The sequence below is a fragment of the Austrofundulus limnaeus genome, unplaced genomic scaffold, assembly GCF_001266775.1.
Source record: "Austrofundulus limnaeus strain Quisiro unplaced genomic scaffold, Austrofundulus_limnaeus-1.0 Scaffold1, whole genome shotgun sequence".
NCBI lineage: Eukaryota > Metazoa > Chordata > Actinopteri > Cyprinodontiformes > Rivulidae > Austrofundulus > Austrofundulus limnaeus.
Window position 1 is genome coordinate 1,729,642 of NW_013952403.1, and position 26,957 is coordinate 1,756,598.

Genomic DNA, 26,957 nt, shown 5'->3' on the forward strand with positions numbered 1-26,957 from the left:
GGTGGGGGGTGGAAAAAGGCCCTCAGAAGTCCCCCTCTCCCACATTTACAGGGGGGCAACTGAGCACTACGTGACTGGAGTGCAGATGAAGGACCAGGGAGGAAGACTACTTGAACTTCAGCAGSAGGGAGCTCATGGAAAACGGTTCAGGACTCAAGGTTGGATGCAAGCTGGAAAAGTGCGCATGCATTGAGCAAAAGGACAAATCTTGCTTTGCATTTCATTTCTGATCCACGTTGGACAAATAAATCAAGATGAATGAATGAAGCGTGTCTGTCTGTCTGAGCTGCGTCAGGATGAGCTGTAAATATTGTATTCAGGCTTCATTTCAACTCAGCAGACAATAGCTGATGGTGTGCGTGTACAGAATGCAGTGCTGGGCTTCAGGCTGCTGCCAAATCCACTCAGAGACCCAAAAAAGCACTCTGTATCCCACCCCCAGGTTTTCTCTGTCTAAACTTCATTCACTATGAAGCGCGCCTAGTTGAAGGAGGCTCTCGGCAACCCTGTCCCCACCTGCATGGCTGAAAACTTTCTAATGAAATCCCTACAAACTTTTTGACAAATATTGTTTCTCCGTAGGCATCCAGAGGTTTACTATCAAACCACTTCGCATCGTTACTGAGAAGAAAACTACAGGTACGTTTCTGTCTTTTTAAATTATGTGTGGATAATTTAATGAGAGAGACTGTCATTGTTAAACGCACGCAGGTGTAATTTGCTGTTTTATTTGACTGGATAATGGAAGCGTCGCTGGTTTTTGATGAATATATTTTCTTGCTGTTTAGAACATGGAGCCCAGTTCCACAGAGGGAGGATCTGAGGAGAAGGTTGTTAAAAGTCCTGTAAGTGCTTAAATTAATTAATTTAATCATAATTTTTCTGTTGGACTGGATGCTTTAGCTGTTTTTCTTTTAATATTATATTGTAGTAGCGCTGAATCAAATAAAATCAAAACTTAAAGAGCAACTTGATAGTTTGTCGTGGCGCTCTGAAGTGTCCCCTGCTTCCTCTGGGATCTGTGTGTCCTGGCCAGCAGACGCTGAGCGTCAGTGAGTAACATCTGGATGTCGGGTTGACCTTCCAGCTCTGCTGTCTGCAGCTGCTGCTCCAGGCGGGAGGGTCCGCTCAGCGGAGGTCAGATCTCCCAACGTGTGCCACAAGGTCACCGTCTGGTTTATAATTTCCAGAAACGGGGGACCGGACCATCAGTGTGATGTTCATTAACATGCAGAGCACTGCCTCGCAGTTTATTTTATCGGTCATACTCGGCTCAGGAGGCATGCCATTTCTTTTTGTTGAACTTTTTACTTGCTGTGATTTGAAATCATAAGAGGTTGACTGCAGGACTCGGCCGTTTCATGGACATGTGTGGTGAGGGCTTTTTCTCTTCTTGTTTTCAACAGCCGGCCAAAGTGATACTGAAACATGGCCAGGAGCTGGAGGAAGAGCAGGACCAGCTGGCCGAGCATCAGCCCCTCGAGCAGGAAGACCTGAACTTTGAAAGGTGGAAGCGCAGGCCCATTCCCAGGAGGACCCTCCACCAGAAAATAGCCGACTTGAAGAAATACCTGTGGAATGCAGAGACCAACGAATTCATGGGGCGCTCTGGCAAGAGCTGGAGTGAGTTCACGAAGCGAGACATGTTCTGTGCTGTCGGGGTGCTGGAACATTTGGATTGATGTGCTTTTCTGTTTTAATATGTCCAGTAACAGCAGTTATTATTGCGTACTTTATGGTTGACTCGTTTTAAACAAGCTCAAGAGACGACATGGGGGGTTTGAGTGTTCTTTTCTCAAAGAGCCCCTCGTGGATAGTCTGGGGGGTGAGAAATGTCTCTGCAGTCACTGTGCTGTGTGTGTGTGTGTGTCAGTGTCCTCAGCCTCGATGTTTACATAGGTGCACGGACGATTCAGAGAGTCCCGACAAAAACAGACTGCCTGGGGACGCGTCCTCAGCAGGAGGACAGTGTTCCAGGCCTCGCATTGGCCAGGAATCACATTCCTCCACATCTTACCATGCTCTCCACAGCCTCGTTCCCAAAGCCTCGACGACCTCGTGGCTAAACTTAAAATGTTTATGACAGCTTAGTTGCAGTAAAACACGTAGACACACTTTTTTTTTTAAAAAGCTCTCTGCCAAAACCGAACACGTTGACGCAGATTTTGTTGAGTCACCGATGATGGAGCAACCTTTTGGTATTCTAGAGTAGTTGCCATGCGATGTAGTTGTGCCCCCCCCCACCCGCCCTCAGCACCGTGCCACACAAAGGCTAACATGATCCAACCGAGTGCAGACACTAAATGGATTTAGAAAACGTGTGTGTTGCGCATAAATTGGAATCTTGCTTCTCCCGGGCTAAGAGCTGATTTCAGCTACATAACCGGTGTGCACGCTCGTGGAGGAGCGGGGGGGTAGGCCCATGTGTCCCCTGAAGAAAAGTCCTGAGTCGAAGTCTGTGCTGCGTGTCCTGTGAGTCGAGTGTGTAAGAGGGGACACAATGCCAGAGTGGGGGTGATGGGGGCTCCTTGGAGCTGGCTGGGCCTCTATGGCTGCTAAAGACCTTCACTACGATGGCAACCGGAGGTTCACTGTGTTCCTGAGTGAAAGGACAGCCGGGAGAATTCTCACTGAGCGCAAACAGAAAGGCCTTTGTGGCTCTGGGGACGCAAGGCTGGCCGCAGTTAGTCCTCTGTGAAACTGCCCGCACAGCAAAAGCCATTTAATTTAGGAGTTACAAAATACAGTGTTAATTAAAAATTACAGAACAATACCGGTTCTCAGAGTTTGGTTCTTATATTAGCTCACTACAGTCTAGTTTAAACAAAGTCTTTTCAGAGGTTTTTGCTGGTCTAGACATGAGGGGGGTGGCATTACTTTTCACAAACACTGGTTCAGGATTTCTGTTCGAATTAATCTTTTCAGGGATGTGTTGCATTGAGATAATCCATGTGGTTTAAAAAAAATTCAAAATGAATGATTTATAACTCATTTTCCTTGTTTTCCTCAGGCCTCATCCTGCTGTTCTACGCTGGACTTTATGTGTTCCTTGCAGCCATGTTTGGGGGCTGTTTGTTTTGCCTCATGTGGTCTATTAGTCCCTATCATCCCACCTATAATGACAGAGTGATGCCACCAGGTAAATAAAACCCCAAACTCCCAATTGCAACCCGTCCATCTCTCTTCTGCGTCTCCTCGAGTCTCTGCACAGTTGACTGTCTCTTGGTCTCCACTGGCAGGTATGACGATGGCTCCGCACCTAGAAGGCCACGAGATCGCTTTCAACGCATCCGACCGCAAATCCTGGAAGAAGTACGCCAGGTCTATGGACGAGCTTTTAAGACGTGAGTCGTGCATCTGCGTTAATGTTGAGAAGTGAGGTTGTTGAGTTTGTTGGAAAAGAAGAAGACATCTTTTGTGTTTCCCGCAGTGCATGCTGGGAAGGGAAGCCTTTTTTAGTGGGCAGAAAGTAGCCATTCAGTACAGTTTTTTTTCACACCCAGCTTTTGTCAAGCTTCTTTAACCAGAGGCCTGAGCCTGGCAGGACTTTGCTGCTGCAAAGGTTTATTTATGCCCCCCTCCTCCTCCTTTCTCAACCACCCCTTGTCTCTGCTCTCCACTTTTCAGCCTATAATGACGGTGCCCAGGACAGGAAGAATATTCGCTGCACACACGACACATACTTCATGCAGGATAACCTGGAGGAGAGCGCAGAGAGGAAAGCGTGCCAGTTTAAGCGGTCTTGGCTGCAGGACTGTTCGGGGCTGCACGACCCCCACTATGGCTACTCTCAGGGAAGGCCATGCATCCTGCTGCGAATGAACCGGGTAAGAAACATATTCCATCTGAGCACAAGCAGAACATAAAAGATCAAGTTTTTTATGTAATTTTTTTTACAGCGACACCTTGTGGTCACTCTAGGAAGAACAGGTTACTCTATTTTAGTGCACCGTTTGTCTTGATGAATATTTTTGACTAGTTGTTTTGTGCATTTCCTTATGAAAAAACACAAACTTTTACAAAACATATATATAAACAAATGTGAAATTTTTGATTCTCATGAGGGTTATTGTGAAGCTAAGCTTAGAGCAAAAAATCAGTTTTTAAATTTAAAATGAACACTGAAGTTATTGTATCAAACTGCATTTATGCTGTTTCGTTTGTTGTTTTCTAACATTTTTATTTTATTTATTTTGTTTTAACTCTCACAGATCCTTGGTTACTTACCTGGGCAGGGAAAACCAATAAATGTGACTTGTGGAGTTAAGGTACAGTTAACATTAAAACATTTCATTGTGTATCAATAATAGGAAATGCATTCAAATCTACACACATAGCAAAATTTGTCTGGCCCAGTACTGGCCCACACAAGGCACTAACACTCAGTCGAGATACTACAAAGAATGGCAGCCCTTTGGTGGCCCAGATTTGGTTTGCCAGAGGTGGTCCATATATGGGGCGAGCATCACTTAAATCAAACCCCAACTGGGCCATTTGTGACATTGATGGATTTAGGCCACATAAACCAAAACACAACTGGGCCATTTGTGTCAGAAACAGATCTGGACCACAGAAACCAAACCACACTGGGCCATTTGTGTTATAAACAGATCTGGGCCACAGAAACCAAACCACACTTGGCCAGTTGTGGCATTAACAAATTTGGGCCACATAAACCAAAACACAACCGGGCCATTTGTGTCATAAACAGATCTGAACCACAGAAACCAAACCACACTGGGCCAGTTGTGGCATTAACAAATTTGGGCCACATAAACCAAAACACAACCGGGCCATTTGTGTTATAAACAGATCTGGGCCACAGAAACCAAACCACACTGGGCCATTTGTGGCATTAACAAATTTGGGCCACATAAACCAAAACACAACTGGGCCATTTGTGTTATAAACAGATCTGGRCCACAGAAACCAAACCACACTGGGCCAGTTGGGCATTAACAAATATGGGCCAAATAAATCAAACCACAACAGGGCCAGTTGTGTCACTGACAGATTTGAGCCAATTAAACTAAATCACAACCAGGCCATYTGTGACATTGATGGATTTGGGCCACATAAACCTAAACACAACTGGGCCAGTTGCATCACTGACAGATTTGGGCCACATTAACCAAACCATAATTGGGCCAGTTGCGGCTTGCCATCCTAAAAGCAGTGCCATCTTTGCCATACTTGTCTCTTTAGTGGGTAGCATGTAAGTGGGAACAAGTCCAGGTAACAATGCTGTTTTTCCTCTCAGAAAGGACCACCTGAGGCATTAGGAGAAATCCAGTTCTTCCCTAAAAGTATTTTTGACATGAAGTATTATCCATACTATGGGAAGCTCAGACATGTGAGTAATGATTTATGACAGACTGCTGTGGCAGGATAGTTGACTATAACACGTGTCAGCACTCTGTTCTGTCTGCTCGGTCTCAGGTAAACTACTCTTCGCCTGTCGTGGCTGTGCGTTTCGCAGGAGTGCAGTATGACACTCACATTCAGGTGCAATGCAAACTGAACGGAAAAGGAATCATTAACGACTCGCCCACTGACCGCTACCTGGGCAGCGTGACCTTCTCTTTGGATGTTGGAGCGTAAGACGTTGCTGCCAGCGAGATGCTTCAAAAAAAAATGAGAAAATATGTATAAGAAAAGAGTTATTTTGAGTCCTTATTTTTCATGAATTATGTTATTTTTTCTTTTCCTCATATTTCTCTTTAATATCAACGTCTTCTCACGTGAAACAGAATCCTCAAGAAGTAGATTTATTTTGTGTGGCGTGCACCCAGCACGCACATCAAGAAGTGCTGAGCAGAAGATAAGTGCATAATTACAATTCAGTTCCTCATATGTATTTTTTAATGATTAGAGAAATTAATCAAACTAAATTAAACTCTGCCCACTAGTTATCTCATGGCTATGCAAATTCAATCATGACCTTAAACAGATAATATCAAATTAGAGATGTCGCCGTGTTAGATTTCGGATTTGCTTGCATACCTTTGTGTGACAAAGTACTAATTTTGTTTAGAAATATATTTTTCAAACATGTTGTAAGAATTCAAAGAACTATCATGTAAACACTGAAAACAAGACTTGTACTGTACTTATACAGTAAAAAAAAAGACATAATAAAGAAAACGACATGATTACAATATTAATGTTGAAAAGAGCTGTTTTTGACTTTTATAATGCTTTTCTTTGGTTTGGAAGATGAAACATTACTCAGATTTTATTAGTAAAACACTGCAGAGGTATTTTTAGGTTTTTAAACATAATCCTGCAAGACGTTGTGTGGACCAATGTTGAAGGATGAGTTGTAACATTAGACTTTATTTGATGACTGTAAAAATACTGTAGGCTGTTTAGTAAATTTTTAAACTAAAAATTTAAAAATATATGGGCGGGGCCATTTTATTTACACACAAAGCATTCTGGGTAAATGATGATGTGGATAGGTCATCGGCGCTGCTTCATGGAAGAAGAACCTCAGCTTAGCCTGTTAGCTTGAACGTTAGCCTCAATGCTATCACCATATGTATGTATTAGCTCAGTGCTACACATTCTCCTCTCGTCACTGAGGTCCTCCATCCACATGACAGAGAGGGGAACACAAAAATGACTCAGCCTGCAACTGAAATATGGATGGAGGACCTCAGTTTAGCTTGTTTGTTGCGCTAGTGCTGATCTAATACATATAAGGCAATATAGCGTCGGCGCTAGCGCAAAGGCTAACAAGGCTAAGCTAGGTTCTTCTTCCATGAAGCAGCTCTGTTGTCCTCCATCTATATTTTCAGTTACAAGCTGAGTCATTTCTACCTTCTCCTCTCTGTCAACGCTCTCTGGTTTCATTTAAAAGAGTCRATCATCAGATATTGTCCAAGATTAACCTTCAGGGTGGATATAGCTCGTTCACACCGCTGACCTATCCACGTCATCATTTACCCAGAATGCTTTGCGTGTAAATAAAATGGCCCTGTGTTAAAATATATTTTTAAAAATTTACAAAACTAAACAGCCTACAGTATTTTTAGTCTTTCTTTTACAGTTAAAATAAATGTTTATCAAATAAAGTCTAATGTTAATTGTGGATCCCTTTAACAATCTTTTAGATTTTATCAGATTATATGAAACATAATTTTATAAAAGTGTTTTTCTTAAACTTCAATACCTGTCAGACAACTTTAGGATCTGATGAGTTGGATTCTTTCGTACATTTAGATAAAGCAGTGTTAAATTGAAACTTGGTGAAATTTGGTCCTATAAAAAGGACCAAAGGAACTCTACAAAGGACCATATTTGGCCCAGGGACCACTTGTTGAATAGGCCTGAGTGTGCTTATCTTTGCAGCATTTTGCTTTCAAGTTAGTTTTAAATTGTGCAGAGCAGCAGCTGTTGAGGAAATACAGTATTACACTTGTCTCTGCTCAGACCTGCTCAGATTCTTTGTGGAATAGATCCTACAAGATGTTGAAAACATTACTCAGACATGTTGGTCCGTTTCGACATGTTAGCACCACGGAGTTCTTGCAGAGATGCTCGACTGGTAGCTGTGGAGACTGCTGGGAGTCCAGTGAACTCACCAGACCAGACATTATGTTCCAATCTCTTAATGTTCAATTATTTTGGTGACTTTGTGTGAAGCGTTACCTGAGTTCGTAGCTGAAAGGAGTGGCAGCCGGTGCGGTCTTCTGCTGCTGGAGCTCATCTGCTTCAATGTGTTGTTTGTTCAGAGATGTTCTGCAGACCTCAGTGGGAACGAGTGGTTATTTGAGCTTTTCTGATGTCTCAAACCAGTCTGACCTCTGACTTTTGAAATACGCAGCCCAACTTGTCAGACAACCAACCATGTTACATTCAGGGTTACTTAAATCTCAGTGCTCCCCCATTGTGATGCCTGGTCTGAACCATAGCAAGTCATYTTCACCACATCTACAGACATAAAGCTGCTGATTTGCAATTTGTACAACAATCACTTCAACAGGTGTGTCTGATAAAGCAGCAGGTGAGAGTAAATGCTCTACAGTCCAGAGAGGAGCTTCAATTTTATAGAACAGTGGTGGGCAGCACTAATMTAAAATTTAGTTGCACTAACCCTAAAGCACTAACTTTAATATTTAGGTACCCTTTAAGCACTAACACGCTTAAAAATTTAGCAAAAGCTAACTCTAAAGCCCTAAAATCCAAGCTGACCCACGGAACATTCTTCAGTGTTAACATGAGACAATATTTTCTATGTGCAGAATATTAATATTTCACCTCATCTAGTGGTTCCCAAAGTTGGGGTCAGGACCTTTGTGGGTCACAAAACATCAAGTGAGCGTTCCCAGACGATTTCCAGACGTCAATTAAATTTAAATGCAAAAAATGCGATTAGAATATTTTCATCAGAATTTTTGCAATTTTTTTAAATAATCATAATGAATAAAAATTAGTATCATAGTTACTATGTTTGTTTATAGTTATTATTCCCATGTTTAACAGAATTATTAGCAAAGTTTGCTATGTAAACAAGTAATATCTGGGGTCACGAGTGTCTGCAACTGTTATTTGTGGGTCGGAGGCAAAAAGATTAGAAAACCACTGATCTAGTGACCAACGCGTCTGACAGCTTTCACCCTCAGCTGTTAACAATGCTGATCAATAACATTAAAAAAACTAAATTAGTGCGTATRAATTTAGCAAGTGCTAATCCACCAATAAATTAAGAAATTAGTAAAAGCCCTAAAGCACTAATCAGAAAATTAGTTCCCCTATTAGTGCTTTAGTGGAACTGTGCCTACAACAGGAACTAAAATACAGGAAGGAATAAAATGTCCAGCTGTATTCAATAATTTATAATATACTAAAATGTAAAAAAAATATTCTCTCTCCAGAAAGCAAGATATTTTATTCAAGCCCCTTTGTTACAACTGCAGGAACCGAGGCCAAGACACAGATTGTCAGAGTCAAAATTTATCACAAAACTCAGCAGGGGTGGKACAGGGGAAGTATCCTGACTTATTGAGGCTTTGTGACAGAGAAGCGTAACTTATGTGTTGACTTAGTCAGTAGATGTTATGAAGGTAACTTGTTCTGCTTTGTTACTACACGGAGGTGTTATATGGTGCAGAGGATACTATGTGATAAAAGTATGATGCAGTCAAAACATGGTGCTCGGTGTGTAAATAGAAAATAAAGATAACAGAAGTTTGTTATGATCTCAGATAAAGTTCAGGTTAAAGTCTGGTTTTCAGTGTTCTACCTTCATAAAATACTGATTGTAGGTTGTTTTATTAATCCTAATAATTTAGTAAAATAATATCAAAGGCAAAAAGAGATAATTTGGTATGTAAATTGGGTGTGAGATTTAGAAAATTGCACAAGGGTGCACCACCTGAAATCTCACCCAGGGCACCAAATTGGCTAAACCCAGCCCTGCCGAACAGTAGAGTACCGAGGAGTGATGAGAAATATTAAAAGGTTCAGGTGCAATTACTTAACGAGGGTCATCACGTAACTATAAAAGCTATAAAACACACCTGGTGGACCAAAAATAATAAATCAAATTAAATTCTTTTGCATAATAAAAGCACAGCACACGGCAATAAGAAGGACAAACATACAAAACAAGAACAAAACTTTATTTAATTTGTTCCCCACTTGTGTTAATCGAGATCATTGAACCACATTCATCAGATGGAGACGCAACTCAGAGGTGCACAACAGAAAGGCACAGAAGTGTCAGAGCGACCGAACACACAGCCAGGGAACATGAGTGAAACCACAGGATTTAGTGAACTTCATGTTTGAAAGGTTAATGCCTCATGTAGATTAAGCATTTCATTACTGTTATTAATGTAAAAAGGCTGATCACAGTGCGAGACTAAAATGACCGTGAAATGTCAAAGAATTACAAAGAAACAGCACGATTATTTACCAAAAGTCCTCATACAAGAAAATAGGTTTTCGATTTTAATATCTCCAGACATAAGCCTCATGCATTTCCAAAATAAAATAAAATAAATTAAAATAAAAACCTGGTCCCTTTGCTGGTAAAGTGTCTGTTATTGTCCCTTTCATCAAGCTACAATTAAGTTTGTGCAACAAGTTTAGTTCAGCTGTTGTTTCAAGTTATGATAAAGAATCAATGAAAAGCAGATTTTTTTATGAAGTGGCATTGTTATTATTATTATTAGCTTGCCCATACATTCGTGTCATAAAAAAATCGATGCCATTCGTTCTATACAAGAGATTAATTTACATGTCTGTTATTGTACAGCACAGGAAGTGAGAGTAAAAAGCCTCTCTGGGTTGGGAGAGAAGGGAGGAGGCGGAGGGCTATTCACAGCGATAAATCTAGTTTTATAAGACATGCAATTTATAATGAAACTRTTCAGTTATGAATCAAATACTTTGGTACTTGATTCAGTTGTTGGCGCCGGAAAAACAACTAAAGGAAAACGGCTGAAATTCGGATGTGAGGAAGAAGCCAAAAGTTATTGCAGGAAGACGCTGCCAAAGTAGGGGAAAAGTGAAAATTAAATTCTGGGAATGTTTTGGATGTGCGGACAAGCCGAGTGAGATGTTTTTTTTAAAGAGCTGAGAGGACGAGGGGGGAAAGGGAATAAAGAGGAGTGTGGGTTGGACTAAACAGACTGGTAGCCGGTGCGACTCTTCCGACGACCAATCAGGTAGGAAATGAGCACGAGGATGATTAGGAAGCTGAGCGCCACGCCCACGGCAATGGGCACCAAAAAGCTCAAATCAGCGTCCAGGAAGCATTCCTCAGCTGACATAAAGAGACAGACAGACACCAATTAGTGATTCAGCAGAAACAGGAGGTGGAGGTTAGAAAACAAACAGGTTAGGGGAAAAAGAAGCTGAAAGTAGCAGGAAAGAGACCAGAACCTACAAGAAAATCAGGGGTTTTAATAAGAAAAACACAAAAACAGACAAATTAAAAGGTGAATGCAATTACTTAATTATAAATTTTCTAATTAATTTGGAGAAATTCTTCCTGATGAGAATAAAACATGTCTATGTTGGTTTAGTTCAACAAAATGGTCAGCAGAGCTTAAAATCTGGAAACATTTTCAAAGCAAACACACAAAAAACAAGGAAATTTGTGTTTTGGAGACCATTTTCTGTAATAATGCTTCTTAGTAATAAATCTTATTTCTGACACTTGATTGGCACAAAACTCAACAAATCTAMTCCTGACAAACCAGGACACCCCTAAAGTCTGGTATACGTTTTAAAAACATCTTAATCTTTGTGGATTAGTTCATTAATGGAGGTTAATGAGAACCTGGTGAAGTCCTTTCTTYTTGTTTCCAGTTTTTATGCAAAGCAGACCAGCTGTTTGAAGTTTCTGTCAACTCACCCTCCAACAAATATAAGCACTCCCAAACATTACTTAGCCACCACTGAACACCGCATTGAAACACCTTTTTTGTTTTGACAGTTGGTTAAAAAAAAGTTGCAAGACAACARGCAGCGATTATCCCTTGTTAAAGAGAAAGCTCTGAACGAGGAGAGTAAAATCAGAAGGATTGGTAGCCGGAAGCCATGTTTCTCCTCCTCCCGATGAAATAGGCCACCACAACAATAAGTATGAGAATAACCAGGGCAACTCCGACAGCTATGGGGACAACGTAGCTTTCAGCCTCGGCCTGGCAGTCCACCGCTAGATGATAGTGAAGAGAGCACAGAAGAAAACGTCTGACTTGATAACAAAATATAGATTTTCTCTTTAAGAAAACAGAACAAAAAGGGAATGCAAAAATACTTAAAAGACAAAACGTATGCAACAACATGGATCCCATTTTTTAAACTTTTTTTTTATTTCCATTGAAAATACTATAAAGCTTCAATCACACAAACTGAGTTTCAAATAATTTTAGCTGACAGGAAGCGGGAGTGCAGATAAAAATCAGCTGTCTGCATATAACGCAGTAACTGAGATGGTCCTGCAGCACCAAGTCCCTTTAAATCAACACGTGCAATTATTCCCCAAACAAGGAGGTGAATTAATTAATGAGGCAAACTCTTTACATGTTATGACAAGCCTGTCAGATTTATAAAATCTTAGTGGTGCTGCAAAACCATCTTCATTTAATTAAGGCAAGTTTTACAAAGCTGAAATACAAGAAGACGGCAACAATCATGAACAAAACAAAAGAAAAAAAATCTAATTTCTTATTTGATTATGAGCAAGAATCAGTCATACAGTAACCTGTGGAAGCAAATCTGATCAGAAAATTAAAAATGCAAAGTGCAAATAGTACACAGCACTCTGCTAGAATTAATAAACAGCTACCACTTTATCATTATTTAAATACAGCCTGAAGCTCGCCGATCACAACACTCTGCTCCAACTCCCTGACTTCATCCTGAACGCTTCTTTTAATAAACAATCGACTCAGAGGTGAAAAACAAAAACAATCCTTTCTACAAACATTTTTTGAGACTGTATCACACACACACACACACACACACACACACACACACACACACACACACACACAGAGCACCTGAAGTCAGGAGAATAAAACCTGCTGACAGATGTTCAGTTGTAAGCTTGAAAAATTCAATAAAACTCACAGGAACTTAGCTCTGATATCTGAACTTTTAAAGAAATTAAAAACAGATTTATTATGTTTTTTATTATTATCTTTTTAGGGAATGTTCTTTTTTTGCACAGATAAAGGCATCCAAAGACAAGTATATGGAGCCAAATTGGGGCCAAAAAATATAAATTAATTTTTTGAAAGTATTTTTTTGAAAAAAGCCTTTGAAAATGAAAAATGTTGCATATTTTTGATTACATGATACAATGGCCTGCCATACATATTTAATTGCCGGTACATAATACAAATGACTTGTCATAACCTTATTAATTACATGATGCAACAGCCTACCATATTTTTGATTATATGACACTACGGCCTGCCACACATTTGAATATATGACACAACGGCCAGCCATGTGTTGTTAATTTTATGATATAAAGCCTGCAATATTTTTAAATTACATGATGCAACAGCCTGCCATACTTGCTAATCATATGATACAATGGCATGCCATATATTGATACAAGTAATTTTTCACTATCAGTTTAAAAACCTTTTTCCTAGATCCAAAATGTTGTCTGTCAGTTTCAAAAAACATTTTTAAACAAACTTTATTGCCCCAATTTAGCTCCACGCAGTCGGCTGTTTCATATTTCAACACAGCCACACTCCCTGTTTCCAGTTTTTGTGTTGAGCAGCAGCTACGTAGCTCCAAGATAGAACTGAATTTCACAACTAAAAAGTGGCGTTTTTTTTTTTAAATCGGTCTTTGTTTAAGAAAGCATGTTAAACTTCTCCTGTGGTTAACTCCTGCAAACATCTAAAGAAAAGGTTTGACATCAACTTTAACTTCCCTTCCTTCCTTGTGAAGCCCAGACACGTACACAAGACAACAAGCTGGACATTAAAGTCTATTAGTGCATTTGCATGAAAATATTCTGCTTTCAGAATTATGTGCTGAAAGCAAATAATTACTGAATAGTCTTGTCCCTTTTTCTAAACCTAATGCCAAAAAGTATTCCAGCAGAAATTTCTCTGGCGTGTGCGCAAATATAGGAAAACCCACACAGATGAATTTCATAAAGCTAATGATGGTGTCGTTATGTGGAGTTTGGTAACGCAAAATGAGCCACAGAGATTATTAGTTTCATCTGGACTTATCTGTCTGCCGTAGAGGGATAAAGAGTGATCTGAGGTCACACTCAAAATATGATTGGAGTCACAAGGTTGGGTAAAATCCCAATGTTTCTCCTGGTCTACAGGGGCAAACATGGGCTTAAAAAAACAACAAAACAACATTTTTAGACAACTTATCAAAATAAAGCAGACATTCATCAACAAATTTCAAAGGAACAAAGGAAAAAAAGCTGCTTGATTGTTTAGCTTTCATCTGTGACAAAAGTGGTGTTAGAACATTTGAATACATCTCAATGTGACGATGAAAAGTCAAATCATAAATGTGCTTAAAGGATAAATGACAACAAAGCAAACAAAAAGAGGGCGAACGTCTGCTGAGCAAATGCAGGATCCTAAAACTGCCAATCGTGTGGGAGAGAGTGGGGAAATAAAGCATAAATCCATAAATGTCATGGATTTTCTGTACCTGAACATTAATGCACACTGAAAATAATTTTAATGYATTAACTACAATGTTTGAGATTTGCTTTGCAGGGTCTTGCACTTGCCCATTAACAAAAAGCACAATAAGGGAAGACAAAACTTACAGGGAAGGGGRAAAAAGGATAGGCAAGTTTGGTCCTCGAAAAGAACAGCTAATCATCCTCTTTTTATACAGATTTATTCCATTTKTAAACATTAGAAATCCCAAAGAGAAACACTGTTTGGACCAAATAAACTCAGATTTAASATCGCCAGATAATAAAATTTATGCCGTCAAGTTCATAAAATTAYATCTTGAGTTTTTATGTGCCAATTAAACTACTGTACATAAAAGCCGAGGACCAGACTTGGAAATCCAATGACATTTCAGGAAAACAGCAAAAAAAAACTGAATTTAAAGGGTCTGATATCCAGCATGGGTCTTTCTTCGACCAATCACGTAAGCGATCACTACAATGAGAATCAAGCCAGCCAGAGCAGCGCCAACAATGATTGGGATTAAGATGCTGGGGTCATCCAATGAACATTCATAGGCTGCAGATAAAAAGAGAGTCAGTCAAACTGGTTGAACTGAGATTTTCTAACTGAGATAAGACTGAAGCAACAGAAAAAAAACTACTTCATTTGCCTTTTTCAACAGCTGGCCTGGCCCTTTTTTATTATTAATTATATACAATAAATCCTTCAGTGGTGGGCACAGTTCTGCTTATCTGCTAATAGCGGAACTAGCATCTCATTTAGGGTATTAGYTTTTTTGATAACTTTGGAAACTGTTAGCAGACTAATAGCTTCTGCTAAATTGGGTTCCGCTAATTTCAAGTCCCCTAAAAACTTCACAGGTGTAAAACTTATATTTTTATGCAATTTATCCCAAATTAAACATAAACTACTCCTCTTACAAGCAGTGCTGGACATGCCTGGCACCATGTGTGTAGCMTCTTTAGCAACTAAACTACAAACTAAGAGCATCAAAAAGAAATAAAACAACATTTAACAATATTTAAACAACAAATACAAAAACCGACTACATATAAAATATGGTAGAGAAAGTGTTTGTTATTTGTTGTTGGACTAACGTCAAACTATTTTTAAAAATAACACAAACACTTGTGTTACTTTTTTTTTTACTTTTATTCTGAAAGGGGTAAACTGGACGTAGGTCTATTACAAAATAAACAGAGCTATAACTCTGGTTAGGATTGGCTGATCCCACCCACCTTCAAATTAAACCAATAGAATCAAAATAACAGGTTAGCTTCAGTCCCACCAGTCTTCAACTGGAAGGAGATGAAGACGTGTGACACAGGCTGAGTGACAGTCGTCTTAGCGGTTAGCATTAGCATCCACTAATTGTAGCAGATTAGTGGTTCGTGAACCTCATTAGCTGTGCCCACCACTGAAATTCCCCATGTTTTTAAATCAAATATAAGCCTGTTTGTGTTTTCTGTCTATACAATCCTTAAGTGCCTCACTTTTAAAAGGCACTTTCCAAACACTGCCCACAATAATTTCCTACTGATCTGAAAACAAAACAGTTTCCTGGAAAATATTTAATTACACATGGTTTGTAAAGGTTCTGAGCCAAACCAAATAAAATCCCCACTTCCTCACTTCAACTTCTCTGTAACCACACCCTGTTCCCATCWAACCCTGACAATAAATAATACAACACAACATCTGAAAGAAATGGCTTACCTGTACTGAAAACGCCCTTCTGCACCCCAAAGGGTTGCACTCGCAGGTTGAAGGTGTAGAGGCTGAGCTGGTCCGTGATGGTGGAGTTCTGCTCCTTGTTGCACATGTAGGAGCTGCCGATGTTCGTCTCCCACAGACTCAGGTTGGTTTTCACCTCATTGAAACCTTAAAAACACAAGTCAACATTTATTTTAAGAGTCAGTCAGGCCTGTGGTTTATAAAAGCAGATATGACTCTTCTATTTACCAAAGCCAGCATTGACTGTGACRTTCAGAGTATGTAGGTGGAATTTCTTTGTGTCCTGCAAAAAACAGAACAAAACAAAACAAAAAAAACCAAGTTTAGAAACACTATTGTAACTTTATAATAAATGAATGGTTCACTTTTCTTTTCTGTGTGACAAAAATATACTGTTAGTGAACACTTTGTATTTTGGAACTTCTCTAAGAAGTGACAAAAACTGGATGCGTTTACCCTATACACAGTAACCATTAATCTGTCCCGCTTTGCCTAGATTAAAAAGTTACTCGTTGAAAAATATGCAAACATAAAAATATTATAAGGAACTTTCATTAATGCTGTAGCTTGAAAGATGACTGCAGTAGATTTTTCCTGATTTGTTGATGAGTAACTTAATGTTTACAAAACATTCAGCTAAATCTGCTAAAAACCACAGGAAAGTTTTAGCCATGTGATTAACCTATAAATAAGGTGAGATGGGACGAGCGTGAAAGTTTCAGAGAAACATTTCAGGTGTAAATAAGAGCAAGTCAAGAAATAACATTTCACAAGCAAATCTACGACAGCAGATGACTTACGTTGAAAAATGTGAAAGTTACGATCATCTCCTCAGACTCCAGCATGAGCTCACTGCTGTCGAATCCACAGCTCCCAAAAACGTTCGCCCCAACAGGGTTAAAGTTCATCTCATGGTACTTCTAAGACAAACAGAAAGGTTTTTTTCTAAAACATCAGTATGTTATCAAAAATAATCTCTGTACAAATGATAAAAGGCCCAACATTCCTTGAATGAACGCATCGCCTGCCACCTTTCATAATAAAGATCATCTAATTGTTAGGAAATGATGGAGTTGTGATCATTTTGGTTAGGATATGTTGCGACTCCCAGCCACACAAATTACAGCAATTGTATTTTTTTGTAAAGCCAGTAGGCTGTGGTGGCCATCTTGATTTGAGCTGGCTCTAAAAGGCCCAATCCCACTGCTCAGTGCGCACCCTACACCGCTCTGTGAAGTGTGGATTCAGTCCAAGTGCACAAAAGTGTTCGAGTGTGCAGGTTACAAGCGTGCAAAACAATTGAGAACTGGGACAGTACAGATTACATCATCAAACACCAGTGGCTACCAGTCGCTGTTAGGCCAAATTTCATTTATATAAAAGCAAATTTCATTTATATAAAAGCAAATGTTTTAAAAAAAGAAATGTTATCTCCTTCATGATTAAGTTTACACAATATATGCAATCTACTCACTTCTCTAATAATCAGAAGGCAAAAAAAATTACAATGTCTTGTTCACTTTTTCAAATTCCTGATTTAATTTTGTAGAGATTGGTTCTTTTTTGTGGTGTAATCATTTTATTTAATGTTTGTTTGTTTATTTATTATTATTATTATTATATTTTTTTCCCTCTTTTTTCATTTATAGTTCTTCATTCGCCCGGCAGCATTGTTATGTTTTGTTCCATGTTCGAATGTTCAATAAAAGTGTAGGGAAAAAAAAAGATGGTCGCTGTTTTGGCAGCAATGAATTGTGGGTACTACACTTCACCGAAGTCCGTAAAAATGCAAACTTCGCAGAAGGGTGGAAATAGTTCCCAAAATGGGCGGGGCGAAGGGTGAATGTGGAGAATGTGGGACACTACGCACTCAAACCCTTCAACATGAACGCGCCCACCCTCACGAGGAACGAGGGTGGGAGTGCGGGTATTGGGTCAGGGCCAAAGTTACTCATTAGAGGTAAATGGTAAAGCTGTAGCCATTTTTGTTGTTTTTGAAGGTCAGGTCAGTGGCAGCCATCTTGAACTGCGTTTCCAAAAGTTAGGCAGTTGTCTTCAAGTTTTATCAAAACATATCCAGTCAAACACGCGCACAACCCAAACATCTTAATAGTGGCGAATTATTTAAAAATAAAAATCTCATGTCGTCATAATTCTGTACTCATGAGTGTACCTGGTTAAGTTTGAAACCAATCCGGAGGCCAAAGTTGGCCAACAGACAGACTGAGGCGTTGGATTCAACACTGTAGTTCCCAGTTTGAGGAGTGGGGAGGGGAGTTGGCGGGGTGGTGGGCGTCGGGGCAGCAGTGGTCGTGCTGGGTGAAGTAGGAATTACAGGTTGATCCGCAGCACAAACGGTTACTGTTTGAGAAGAAAACAGGGAAACGAAGCATCAGAAGCAGACCTGTGGGAGAAATGTTTTGTGAAGGAGACACATCTGTACTCACTGTTCTCACTCATGCTCCCATTAATGACAAAAGCCTGTATGAGTACGTTTGACAGCGTCATGTTGACCTGATCAGCYGAGATCATCTCGTTACTATTACAGGAGTAGCAGGTGTTCAACTCAACATCAGTAATGCTGGCATTCCGAGACACATTCATAGTTTCTACAAGTAAAAACAAACAAACAAAATAAATGAGTCAAAAGACTGTTCGTCATTGTATTTCTAACCATTTTAATATAAGGTTATGGAAAAATGAATTACTGTTAGATGAAGCGCCAGGAAAGTAACTGGTGTCGCTGAGGTTGTAAATAAAAGTTACCAGGCCTGCATGGTAACTTTCCCCATTCTTGATGAAGTTAATAGACCAGGAGTGTCCAGCTCCAAAATTAAGCTTCAGGGTCGAACTGTTGTCGTGACACTCACTACCGTCTGTCGTGGCATTTTCAGGAAGTTTGAACGAGTTAGTGTGAATCTGAAAAAAAGAGCAAAAAATCAAAATCAAAGTTGATAAAAAAATTTATTCAAAACAAGCATATAAAAATTCAATATAACAATATTGTACAAACTGTTTAGATATGAGTAAAATGGCTTAGAAGGACAGAACATGAGCAAGTTTTGACGTCCTGTCTCCTAATAAACATAATGGGGAAAAATATCAGTTCCATGTTTTAGAAACTATATTTAAGCAGTAAAAACACAACTAGTTATTTATGTTCAGTCCACAGACATTAGTGCCATTTCTATCAACAATTACTGGAAGATCAAAAGATTACCATTTCTTATAGTTATCATTAGAGGAMGGAATTTACTTCTCAACAAGAATTAAGTGACAATTTCAATATTTTTCCATAAGAAGCCAAAATAAGCACTTTAGTGTCCAGTACTGTCAACAATAATTAGCAGTGTATAATTAGTTTGTCATTTGATGTTTTCTATTGAATAAATTTAACATTGAGTTTTTTWAATTAACATTTAAACATTATATTTAGATTCATGTTCAGTAAAATTGATTTGTATCAAATTTTTATACTGAGCTGATTTATGAGACTGTAAACCTAGTTGGTAGTATTAATTTTGTTTTATATTCTGTATATATTATGTATTTACTCTCCTAGAGGATGTAAATGGATATTAGTCATTTTCTCAATCTAGTTTATGGAGCTGCCTCTTTGGCATGTGTTTCTATTGTGCATAATCCCAAATAAAATTAAGAATAAAACACTTTAACTCCAATGTGACGGACCACATCAATGGCTGTTGTTTTTAAAACCTAAAGCATACAAAAAAAATTATTTACATCTTGTAGTTTTTATATAATTTCCCTAACATTTGACAAGTATAAGACAAACAAAGAAACAAAACACATGACCTAACAATTGAAGGAAACGAATCAGGAAAACACACCAAATAAAATCCTGAGTAATGAGAATCTGCCCAACTTTGTCATGACTCTGCCATTTCCCCTTTTTTTATGGCAACATTTCCTCAGTGGTAATGTGACAGTCACGTTACTCAGATTTCCCGGTTGAAGTCGAGTTAACACATTTCAACAGCAGACCAATGTGTCAAACAGCATTTAGTGTGAGTAGACACTTACCGTTTGGTTGCCTTCGTAGGAAACTGTGAAGTTGAGCTGTAACTTGGCGTAGAGACATAGTTTGTCCTTATCTGTGACATTCACCTCAATGCCATGAGACTGGTGGAACACTGAAAAGACAAACACAGCTTTTGTTGTACAAAGTTGAATTAAAAAATATATAAAAGAGTTCAAGGTCAAATTTTGGATTTTTTTCTTCACCTAAAAACACTAAAAGGTTATTTTATGCGTTAGCCGTGTCTCTTTCCTCTTTTAGAGGGTGTTAAAGGAGCTGAAGCGATTATCAGCTGAGAGAGAGCGAGATAAGTTGATCCTTACAGGTCAACAGTCAACGCAGGGCAGACACATATTTATGTTAACATTTATAATTATGATAATATTTAATGCATGAGAAGACCTCCAGGGTTACAGTCAAAACAAATTAGAAGATTCAAAATATACGCGGAGGACCTTAATCAAGTGTGATAAAACTGGTCTTCACAATGTGAAATGTTAAAATTGTATTAACGTGTATCCTAGCTTATCCTGCACATTACAACACAGGTGGAATCAGAACTCCATTAACTTGTTTTGACTGAATAACAGCGTACAGTTTAACAGACCAGGCAAAGTCCATTTAGATTACTGATAAGGTTTTAACACTACATGCCTTGTCATCAACTCTGATGTCTACTAGAACCTTTTAAGAAAAAAAATATGTAGGCGAAGCTGTACAAATGTTTGACCTTTCTTGAAAAAAATAAAGAGAAGCCATGATGAGACACTGATTTCCGTGGACAAAAGTCACAGACAAGCCTAAAATCACATGACACATCACCCGAAAAGCTACATATGTCCATCACAACATGGTTGTTTTTAATCAGCATAATCACCTTTAGGTATGGCTTTAATAACAAAAATAAACCCTAATTTAAATTGTTTGTTTTAAAACCACAGTGCTGCGTTGTGATTTCACTGTCACGTGCCAATTTACAGTAAACTGCCCTGTGACGCTAATGTGTTAGCCCAGCTAGCCTAACCATTTGATCTCTTTACAGAATTAGAAACAGAGTTCAAAGCTTTTTCTTGTTGTATTTGCAGCTACTGTGAATTAGCAGCAGAAACAGCTTACTTCGCCCAAGACTTTACGTATAATTCGCGTTAAAATGAGCAAAGATTGGGAAAAAAAAAAAACAGCTAATAGCTAAGTTAGCTAATAGCTGCCCAAAACGTTTGTCTATTGCTAGCGTTGTTGTTTAATCGTCTATTTGAGTTGACATACAAGTCCATAGTAGTTTAGCTTGTAATATGTTGAACGCATAAAGAGCTGTTCTTTAGGTAAATTATTTTTTAATGCTAACAGGCACAGACGGTTTTCACTTTGACGCAGGTAACAATTAGCGTCGCAGCTAAAAAGCAGCAAAACATCACGACTGCGGCTTTTCTGTGATCAAGAGCTGCAGATAAATCCGTTTGAGTTCCTCCACAAAAGCACAAATGCTTGTACGATTTAACACCAGTGAAAAATAATTTTGATACTTTTATATTCTCCAGAGTAGCATTAACCCGTAAGCGGCGTCGGGCCCAGACTTTACCAGAACTTTACCGCGTCACTTCTCCGAAAACAGACCCAACTTAAAAAAACAAATAAAAAATAAAAACCTACAACCGTGCCGTGATACATACCGACTCCCACAAAAAGGAGAAAAGCGAATGCAGCGAATCGGTACATGACAGCCGTGAGTTGAGGTTTTGACAGAAAATGAACGCAGAAAAACGATTCGAGCTGCAGACGAGACGAGTCCAACTGAAGCAGGAAGTCATATGACCGAAGTGTCAAACCCCGGAGAGGCGTGGCCAGCAGTAAATCTTCTTCTTCTTCTGTTAATTATTGCATGTTGCATGCCAAAGCTCAGAACCAACGTCTCCAGGCTGTGATAAATATGTTTTACTAAAAACCCTGCATGAAAACACAATGGTGTGTATTTAAATTAAAAATAAAAACCCGACTGAAAGAGTTCTTTTAATGTTAAGCAATAAATCTAACAAACTCATACAAACAAAGAAAAGTATATCCCCTCTGGTGTTGAGGCTGTAGTCCCCTTCCACTTCTCAGCACAGTCTAGGCCTGAACGGACTTCCAAAAGAAAAAAACCTGTGCATTTTATAACAATGGCTCCTAACAGTGATGCACTTTAAAAAACACTTAAACCTGTTGACAGATTGGTGATTTAAAATGACACAATTATAATGAACAACAAAGAATATTGTATGCGAATACTTGAACTGAACTGGTTTAGCAGCTTGAAAACAACTTTAAACAAAAGTAGTGCCCTCTTTTGGCACAAATACATATATTTTTTGTATAACTTGTGTTCATGATCACAGTTTTTAAACCATATGGCCTCCATGGCCTTTTAAAACTGCGGTGGGTCACACAATAAACACATATTCCCTCTAACTATTAACTAATTGTCAGCTGTGAAGATTAGCCCAGCAGTTCCACATTCAACAATGACTGAAGTAACAAGAATCAGTTTAATATTTAGTTTTTTTTTTCCTTTCAAACATGTGATACATTTAGAGCATTGATGGGTGTGTCTGCATTAGCTTGGGATACTGGATGAACAAAAAGTGGGAAAAAAGATTTAAAAACAAAGAGCATGTTGATTTAAACTATGGAAAAAGGATCTAAGTCAGAAAATAAATATTTTTCTCCTCCATTAAAAAAAAGGAGCAAACTGAACTGTGTGTCTTCTTTGTCCCAACTCTCTCCGAGGCACTGAGAAATATGGGTGATATTCTCTTCTATGGGCATGCAGTCCACAGGATCAGAAGACCCCTGACGAAAACCCTGTGGAGCAGTAGCCATTCAATGGTCGGTCGTCGGGTTGGAGATGATAATGGTTAACATCCACAGGGTGGGGGTGGGGGTGGGGGGCAGGAGATTTGGAGACCGATCACTCAGAACACCTTTTGAGCTAACTGAACCAACGGCGTTACTTTCCCCTCATTCTAGGCCACATAGTTGTACTGGTTGGAGTTTTCCTTGTCGCGCTCCATATAGTCCCTGTCAATAAGAGACTCTATCCTCTTCTTTAGGTCAGCAGGCTGAAAGAGAGGAGGACAGAGAGMTATAAGTTAGCATGTGACCAAAAAGTTACTCTCAGGTGTTAAAAAGGTCTCCACTTTCCCAAAACCTATTCCGCTAAATTACTCAAGGGGGCAGTTACTAAAAACCAGCAGCTCAGGGGCCAAACATCCTGCAAATAATGTCATTATGTACATTTAATTTACAATGTTAAATCTAGTTTTTTTAAGTGCTTATGGCCAGATGGACTGACTTGTATATCACTTTTATAGATCATCTATAACGTGTCAAACTTAAGGCAAATGTCACCAGTCTTTTATGTCGCCTGCAAGAGCTTCAAAGATGTATTGATGTCTTAAAACAAGCTGATTTAAAGGAAGCATTGACCCTAAACTACATCTCCCATAATGTAGTTTTTTTTACACAAAAAAATGATGGCATCCCACCACTATATATAGGTGAACAGTGTTAAAAAGTAGCTAGCAGCCAGTGAAATTCACCAAGTAAAATCTTAATTTTGCTGGCTACTTTTGCTTTGGCCCAGTTGTACTAGGAAGTTGGAATTTCCCATACACAAGTCATAAATTTAAATTGGAATGTCCCTCTAGTGCAGAGGAGCCCAAAGTGGGGCCCGCGGGCCAAATTTAGCCCACCAAGCCATTTGATTTGGCCCACCAGCAGTTGAGTAGTTACTAGGCCTGTCGTTCTATGTAGAAACAGTATTTCCACTTAGTCATTTCATCCATTGACCCAGTGACTATATAAGGGACTGTAGTGCAGATAGTTTTCACTCGTGGTGTTGATTTTATCTTTGATTAAACATGAAGCATGAAATACAAAAAACAACAAGATTAGATTTAACCACACATGTAAGATTTTCACACTTTATAAGGCCACAAAAACTCATATTTTATCAATTTATTAAATGTCCCATGAGCTTTTACTACTTGAGGATATGGCAGACTTTCTCCAAGTTCACAAACTAAAACAAAAGCAGGCCACCACACTGGCTGCTAGCTTAATTGTTAAAAATGAAGGACTTTACTTAAAAAGCATGCATTTGGCCCACAGCCCCAAATACATTTTCATTTTGGCCCTCTTGAGGAAAATGTTTGGGCACCCTTGCTCTAGTGGGAATTCCCTGTGGGGAAGTGGGAGAGTTTAGAAATCAAGACAGCAGCTACTCACTACAACTCAACAGTGAGTAAAACTCTCTTATTTCTACTTTTAACAGTATTTCTGTATTATTTATTTCATTGAGTCAGTCGTACACATAGTACTTTTCAGAGTTTATAAGAGGATGTGTTAAAACACTGTTTCTAGGCGGGAAATACACAGAGCTCAGTTATTGTTTGTTAGCGGTGATCAGCCGCAGAAAAGAGACGAGGAATGTGACGTTTCGTGTTTTCAGTCAAAGTTAATTAAAACTGTTCGAGGGCCATAATAATGCTCATCTGGCCCTTGGTGAAAATGTGTGTCACACAGGATACAACAGGATTTTTAAAATATTTCTCTCACAGATTTTCTTTTTTGTCCAGGGTCTGGACACCTTGCAGTCAAGTGACTCGACCATGAACTCTTTTTTTTTTTACCCAATGATAGTCAAATGCGAGGACATCTGTGTGCCGTCAGAAATTAGGCTGAAACTGGGTCACGCAACAGGACAATGATCCAAAGAACAGCAGAAAATATTTAACAGTGACTATAAAAAGTGTGTCGAAACAAGTCAAAGTCCTGACCTCAAACTAAATACTGCAATAAGACACGAAAAGAGCTGTGCAGTGTGAGAAAATCTAAAGTAAGAAAGTAAAAAAGTAATACAGAAGATGGTTATTTCTAGTAGGTGCAGCTGTAAGAAATTCTACAAACTGGGTAACAAATACTTTCCTTTTTGTTGTCAAAAACATGCAAAATTTTACTGAAAGTGAGTTCATTCTGTGGTTGTAATTATAATATTTACATACCGTATAAGTACAATTAAAAAATATTTAATGTTGGACATTTATAGAATATGAAATATATTTCTCAGAACCAAAATTAATGTAACTTGTTTACAGTAAGTTCTTTCTATTGGACCATGTCAGTGTCAGATATGAGAACCACTGCTGACGACCACTTAATATAACAAGAAATTCTGGGTTTGTGAAGTTAAAATATTAATAAACGTCACTTCTTAAAGTCACAGGCCGATGTGTAAAATACTGTACCAAATCTAAGTAACCAATGAACCAAAGTCAGCTCATGAGCAGGGGTCAACATCAGGAACAGATGTGATTGTCATTCAGGTGACACTTCAGTGTTTTGTGATGCAGTCTAGTTAAAAAAGTTTAAATTATATGAGTGCATAATTATTTGGAGACAGCGCTGAGGTCTTACAACGAAGCAAGAATTATTCAAAAATGTCCTTGCGATACGTTTTCTCTATACATTTTATAATAATCGAGATAACTGTAAAAGCAATATCCTACTAAAATCCAAATAATCCTAACATCTAGTGTTCAACAGGTTTTAAATTCCAATAGGCACACTTTCTGTTTCTGGTATACTCTGGCTGCCGAAGCAATAGAGGATAATAAACCTTGCATCCCTGGTTCACCTCACGGTTACCGCTTTCATTTTCTGTTTTCCGCTGCTGCTGAACAGTAAAAATAAAAGAAATGAGGTTAAAAAAAATTATCACATATAATCGTCGTTACCTTTACAGGAAACTTGAGCTGGTTGTACACCTCAGACATCAAAAGATTATGGCTCAGAGTCTTCCTCATCTTCATTATCCGCACAATAGCAGCATCGATCTGGTACTGACGGTCCTGAAAGACCCGTTCTGTGGTGCTGGCTTGCTCCTCCACCTGAGGGTAAACATACAACTTTAAAGTCTCAGGTTGACAGCTCAGGAGTATTCATGTTATTGTTGTTTATTTGTTTTTTTACCGTCTCTTTCATCTGAATCTGGTTTATTTTGATCCTGAACAGCTTGTGTTTGAAGTCATCGTTGCAGGAGAACTTGTCCCCATCCTCCACGTCTTTGCTCTTGGGGATTTTGGTGAGCACCCGCGCTTTTCCACACGCGAGCGACTGCAACGTCCGACGCAGTTCGCTGTCCTCTGCGGACCAAAAGAGGGGACAAGTGGCGGTGAATTAAAAAAACGAAGCTTGTCTTTAATGAAAAATCAGTCTGCTCGGATACGACAGCAAACCTATGCCTGTGGCGAGTTTGATCTCCTCCAGCGTGAACTCCTCCCCTTCGTTGAACATCAGCAGCACTAGTGTTTGAAAAAGTGACACCTGTAGCTCCTTCTTGCCCTTTTAGAAAGGAAAATGAAAAAGAGTGAATGATTATAAACAARGCTTTATGGAGTAAAGTGAACAAACTTTGTTAGAAAATGTATGCAAACCTCTTTGAATTCAGCTTTTAGCACACAGTGACCTAACGTGGACTGCCACTGCAGCTTCCTGCCGCTGTGTTTGCCCAGGTAAAAAGTTTTGAAGATCTCCTGCAGCCGCACCATCTGGACAAAGATAAACACGAGGTGTAATAAAGGAACTCTGTGTATTTATAGCACGAGGTGGGTTATAAAAACGCCGTGTTCCAGAGCTGAATATTTGCTCAGTATTTACCTCAGCAGGAAGGTGGACTTCCATCGGGACGTAGGTCGGCCAGTAACCCATGGTGAGGATGTTCACCGTCAGCTCGATGTTGCCGGGGATGTCTTGGCACTGCATGTACTGCAGAAACACAGAAAAACTCTTTACAACTTTAACTTCTCTCCCTCTCGTGAGAGAATTCATTTCACGTTTGTAGCTAAAATAATCCTCCGTGTATGGTTCGTTCTTTGGGCTTTTAGTTTCAAAATAACATTGAAAAAAGAAAATGRTGTTTTTTTCTGTTTTTAAAACCTAAATATAGAAATATAAAATCAAACTAGCTGTGTTTGGTCTTTGTTTCATTGATC

At 39.0% G+C, this 26,957-nt stretch overlaps 3 protein-coding genes across 7 annotated transcripts in view; 1 reads left to right on the forward strand and 2 right to left on the reverse strand.

The window, feature by feature from the left end:
- Window positions 1-60: 60 nt before the first annotated feature.
- atp1b4 (ATPase Na+/K+ transporting subunit beta 4) lies at window positions 61-6,128 on the forward strand. Of its 2 annotated transcripts, none has more exons than XM_014004077.1 (10): window positions 61-158; window positions 583-639; window positions 789-845; window positions 1,407-1,623; window positions 3,011-3,139; window positions 3,240-3,344; window positions 3,628-3,827; window positions 4,212-4,268; window positions 5,261-5,353; window positions 5,440-6,128. In XM_014004077.1, the coding sequence occupies exons 1-10, from the start codon at window positions 135-137 to the stop codon at window positions 5,599-5,601; spliced, it is 1,101 nt and encodes a 366-aa protein (XP_013859531.1). In that variant the 5' UTR covers window positions 61-134; the 3' UTR covers window positions 5,602-6,128. The 2 variants fall into 2 exon arrangements, with proteins under 2 accessions (XP_013859531.1, XP_013859526.1); XM_014004072.1 differs by having other exon boundaries at window positions 71-178.
- Window positions 6,129-9,605: 3,477 nt separating this feature from the next.
- lamp2 (lysosomal-associated membrane protein 2) lies at window positions 9,606-21,775 on the reverse strand. 4 transcript variants are annotated; one of them, XM_014004133.1, is made up of 9 exons: window positions 21,600-21,775; window positions 19,935-20,044; window positions 18,599-18,809; window positions 18,338-18,499; window positions 18,064-18,251; window positions 16,691-16,810; window positions 16,119-16,173; window positions 15,873-16,037; window positions 9,606-10,774 (listed from the first exon to the last, which is right to left on the reverse strand). In XM_014004133.1, exons 1-9 carry the CDS (start codon window positions 21,643-21,645, stop codon window positions 10,632-10,634), a joined length of 1,200 nt encoding a protein of 399 aa, XP_013859587.1. In that variant the 5' UTR covers window positions 21,646-21,775; the 3' UTR covers window positions 9,606-10,631. The 4 variants fall into 4 exon arrangements, with proteins under 4 accessions (XP_013859587.1, XP_013859579.1, XP_013859605.1 ...); XM_014004125.1 differs by lacking the exon at window positions 9,606-10,774 and adding an exon at window positions 10,895-11,671; XM_014004151.1 differs by lacking the exons at window positions 9,606-10,774; window positions 21,600-21,775 and adding exons at window positions 10,895-11,671; window positions 21,453-21,511.
- Window positions 21,776-21,918: 143 nt separating this feature from the next.
- The window catches only part of cul4b (cullin 4B), an 18,863-nt gene continuing 13,824 nt past the window's right edge, over window positions 21,919-26,957 (reverse strand). Inside the window, exons 15-20 of the mRNA XM_014004115.1 lie at window positions 26,623-26,730; window positions 26,400-26,513; window positions 26,202-26,307; window positions 25,936-26,108; window positions 25,701-25,853; window positions 21,919-23,024 (exon numbers count right to left, since the gene is read on the reverse strand). Of these exons, the coding sequence (XP_013859569.1) occupies window positions 22,929-23,024; window positions 25,701-25,853; window positions 25,936-26,108; window positions 26,202-26,307; window positions 26,400-26,513; window positions 26,623-26,730 (750 nt within the window). The 3' untranslated portion in view covers window positions 21,919-22,928. The remainder of the gene's footprint in view (window positions 23,025-25,700; window positions 25,854-25,935; window positions 26,109-26,201; window positions 26,308-26,399; window positions 26,514-26,622; window positions 26,731-26,957) is intronic.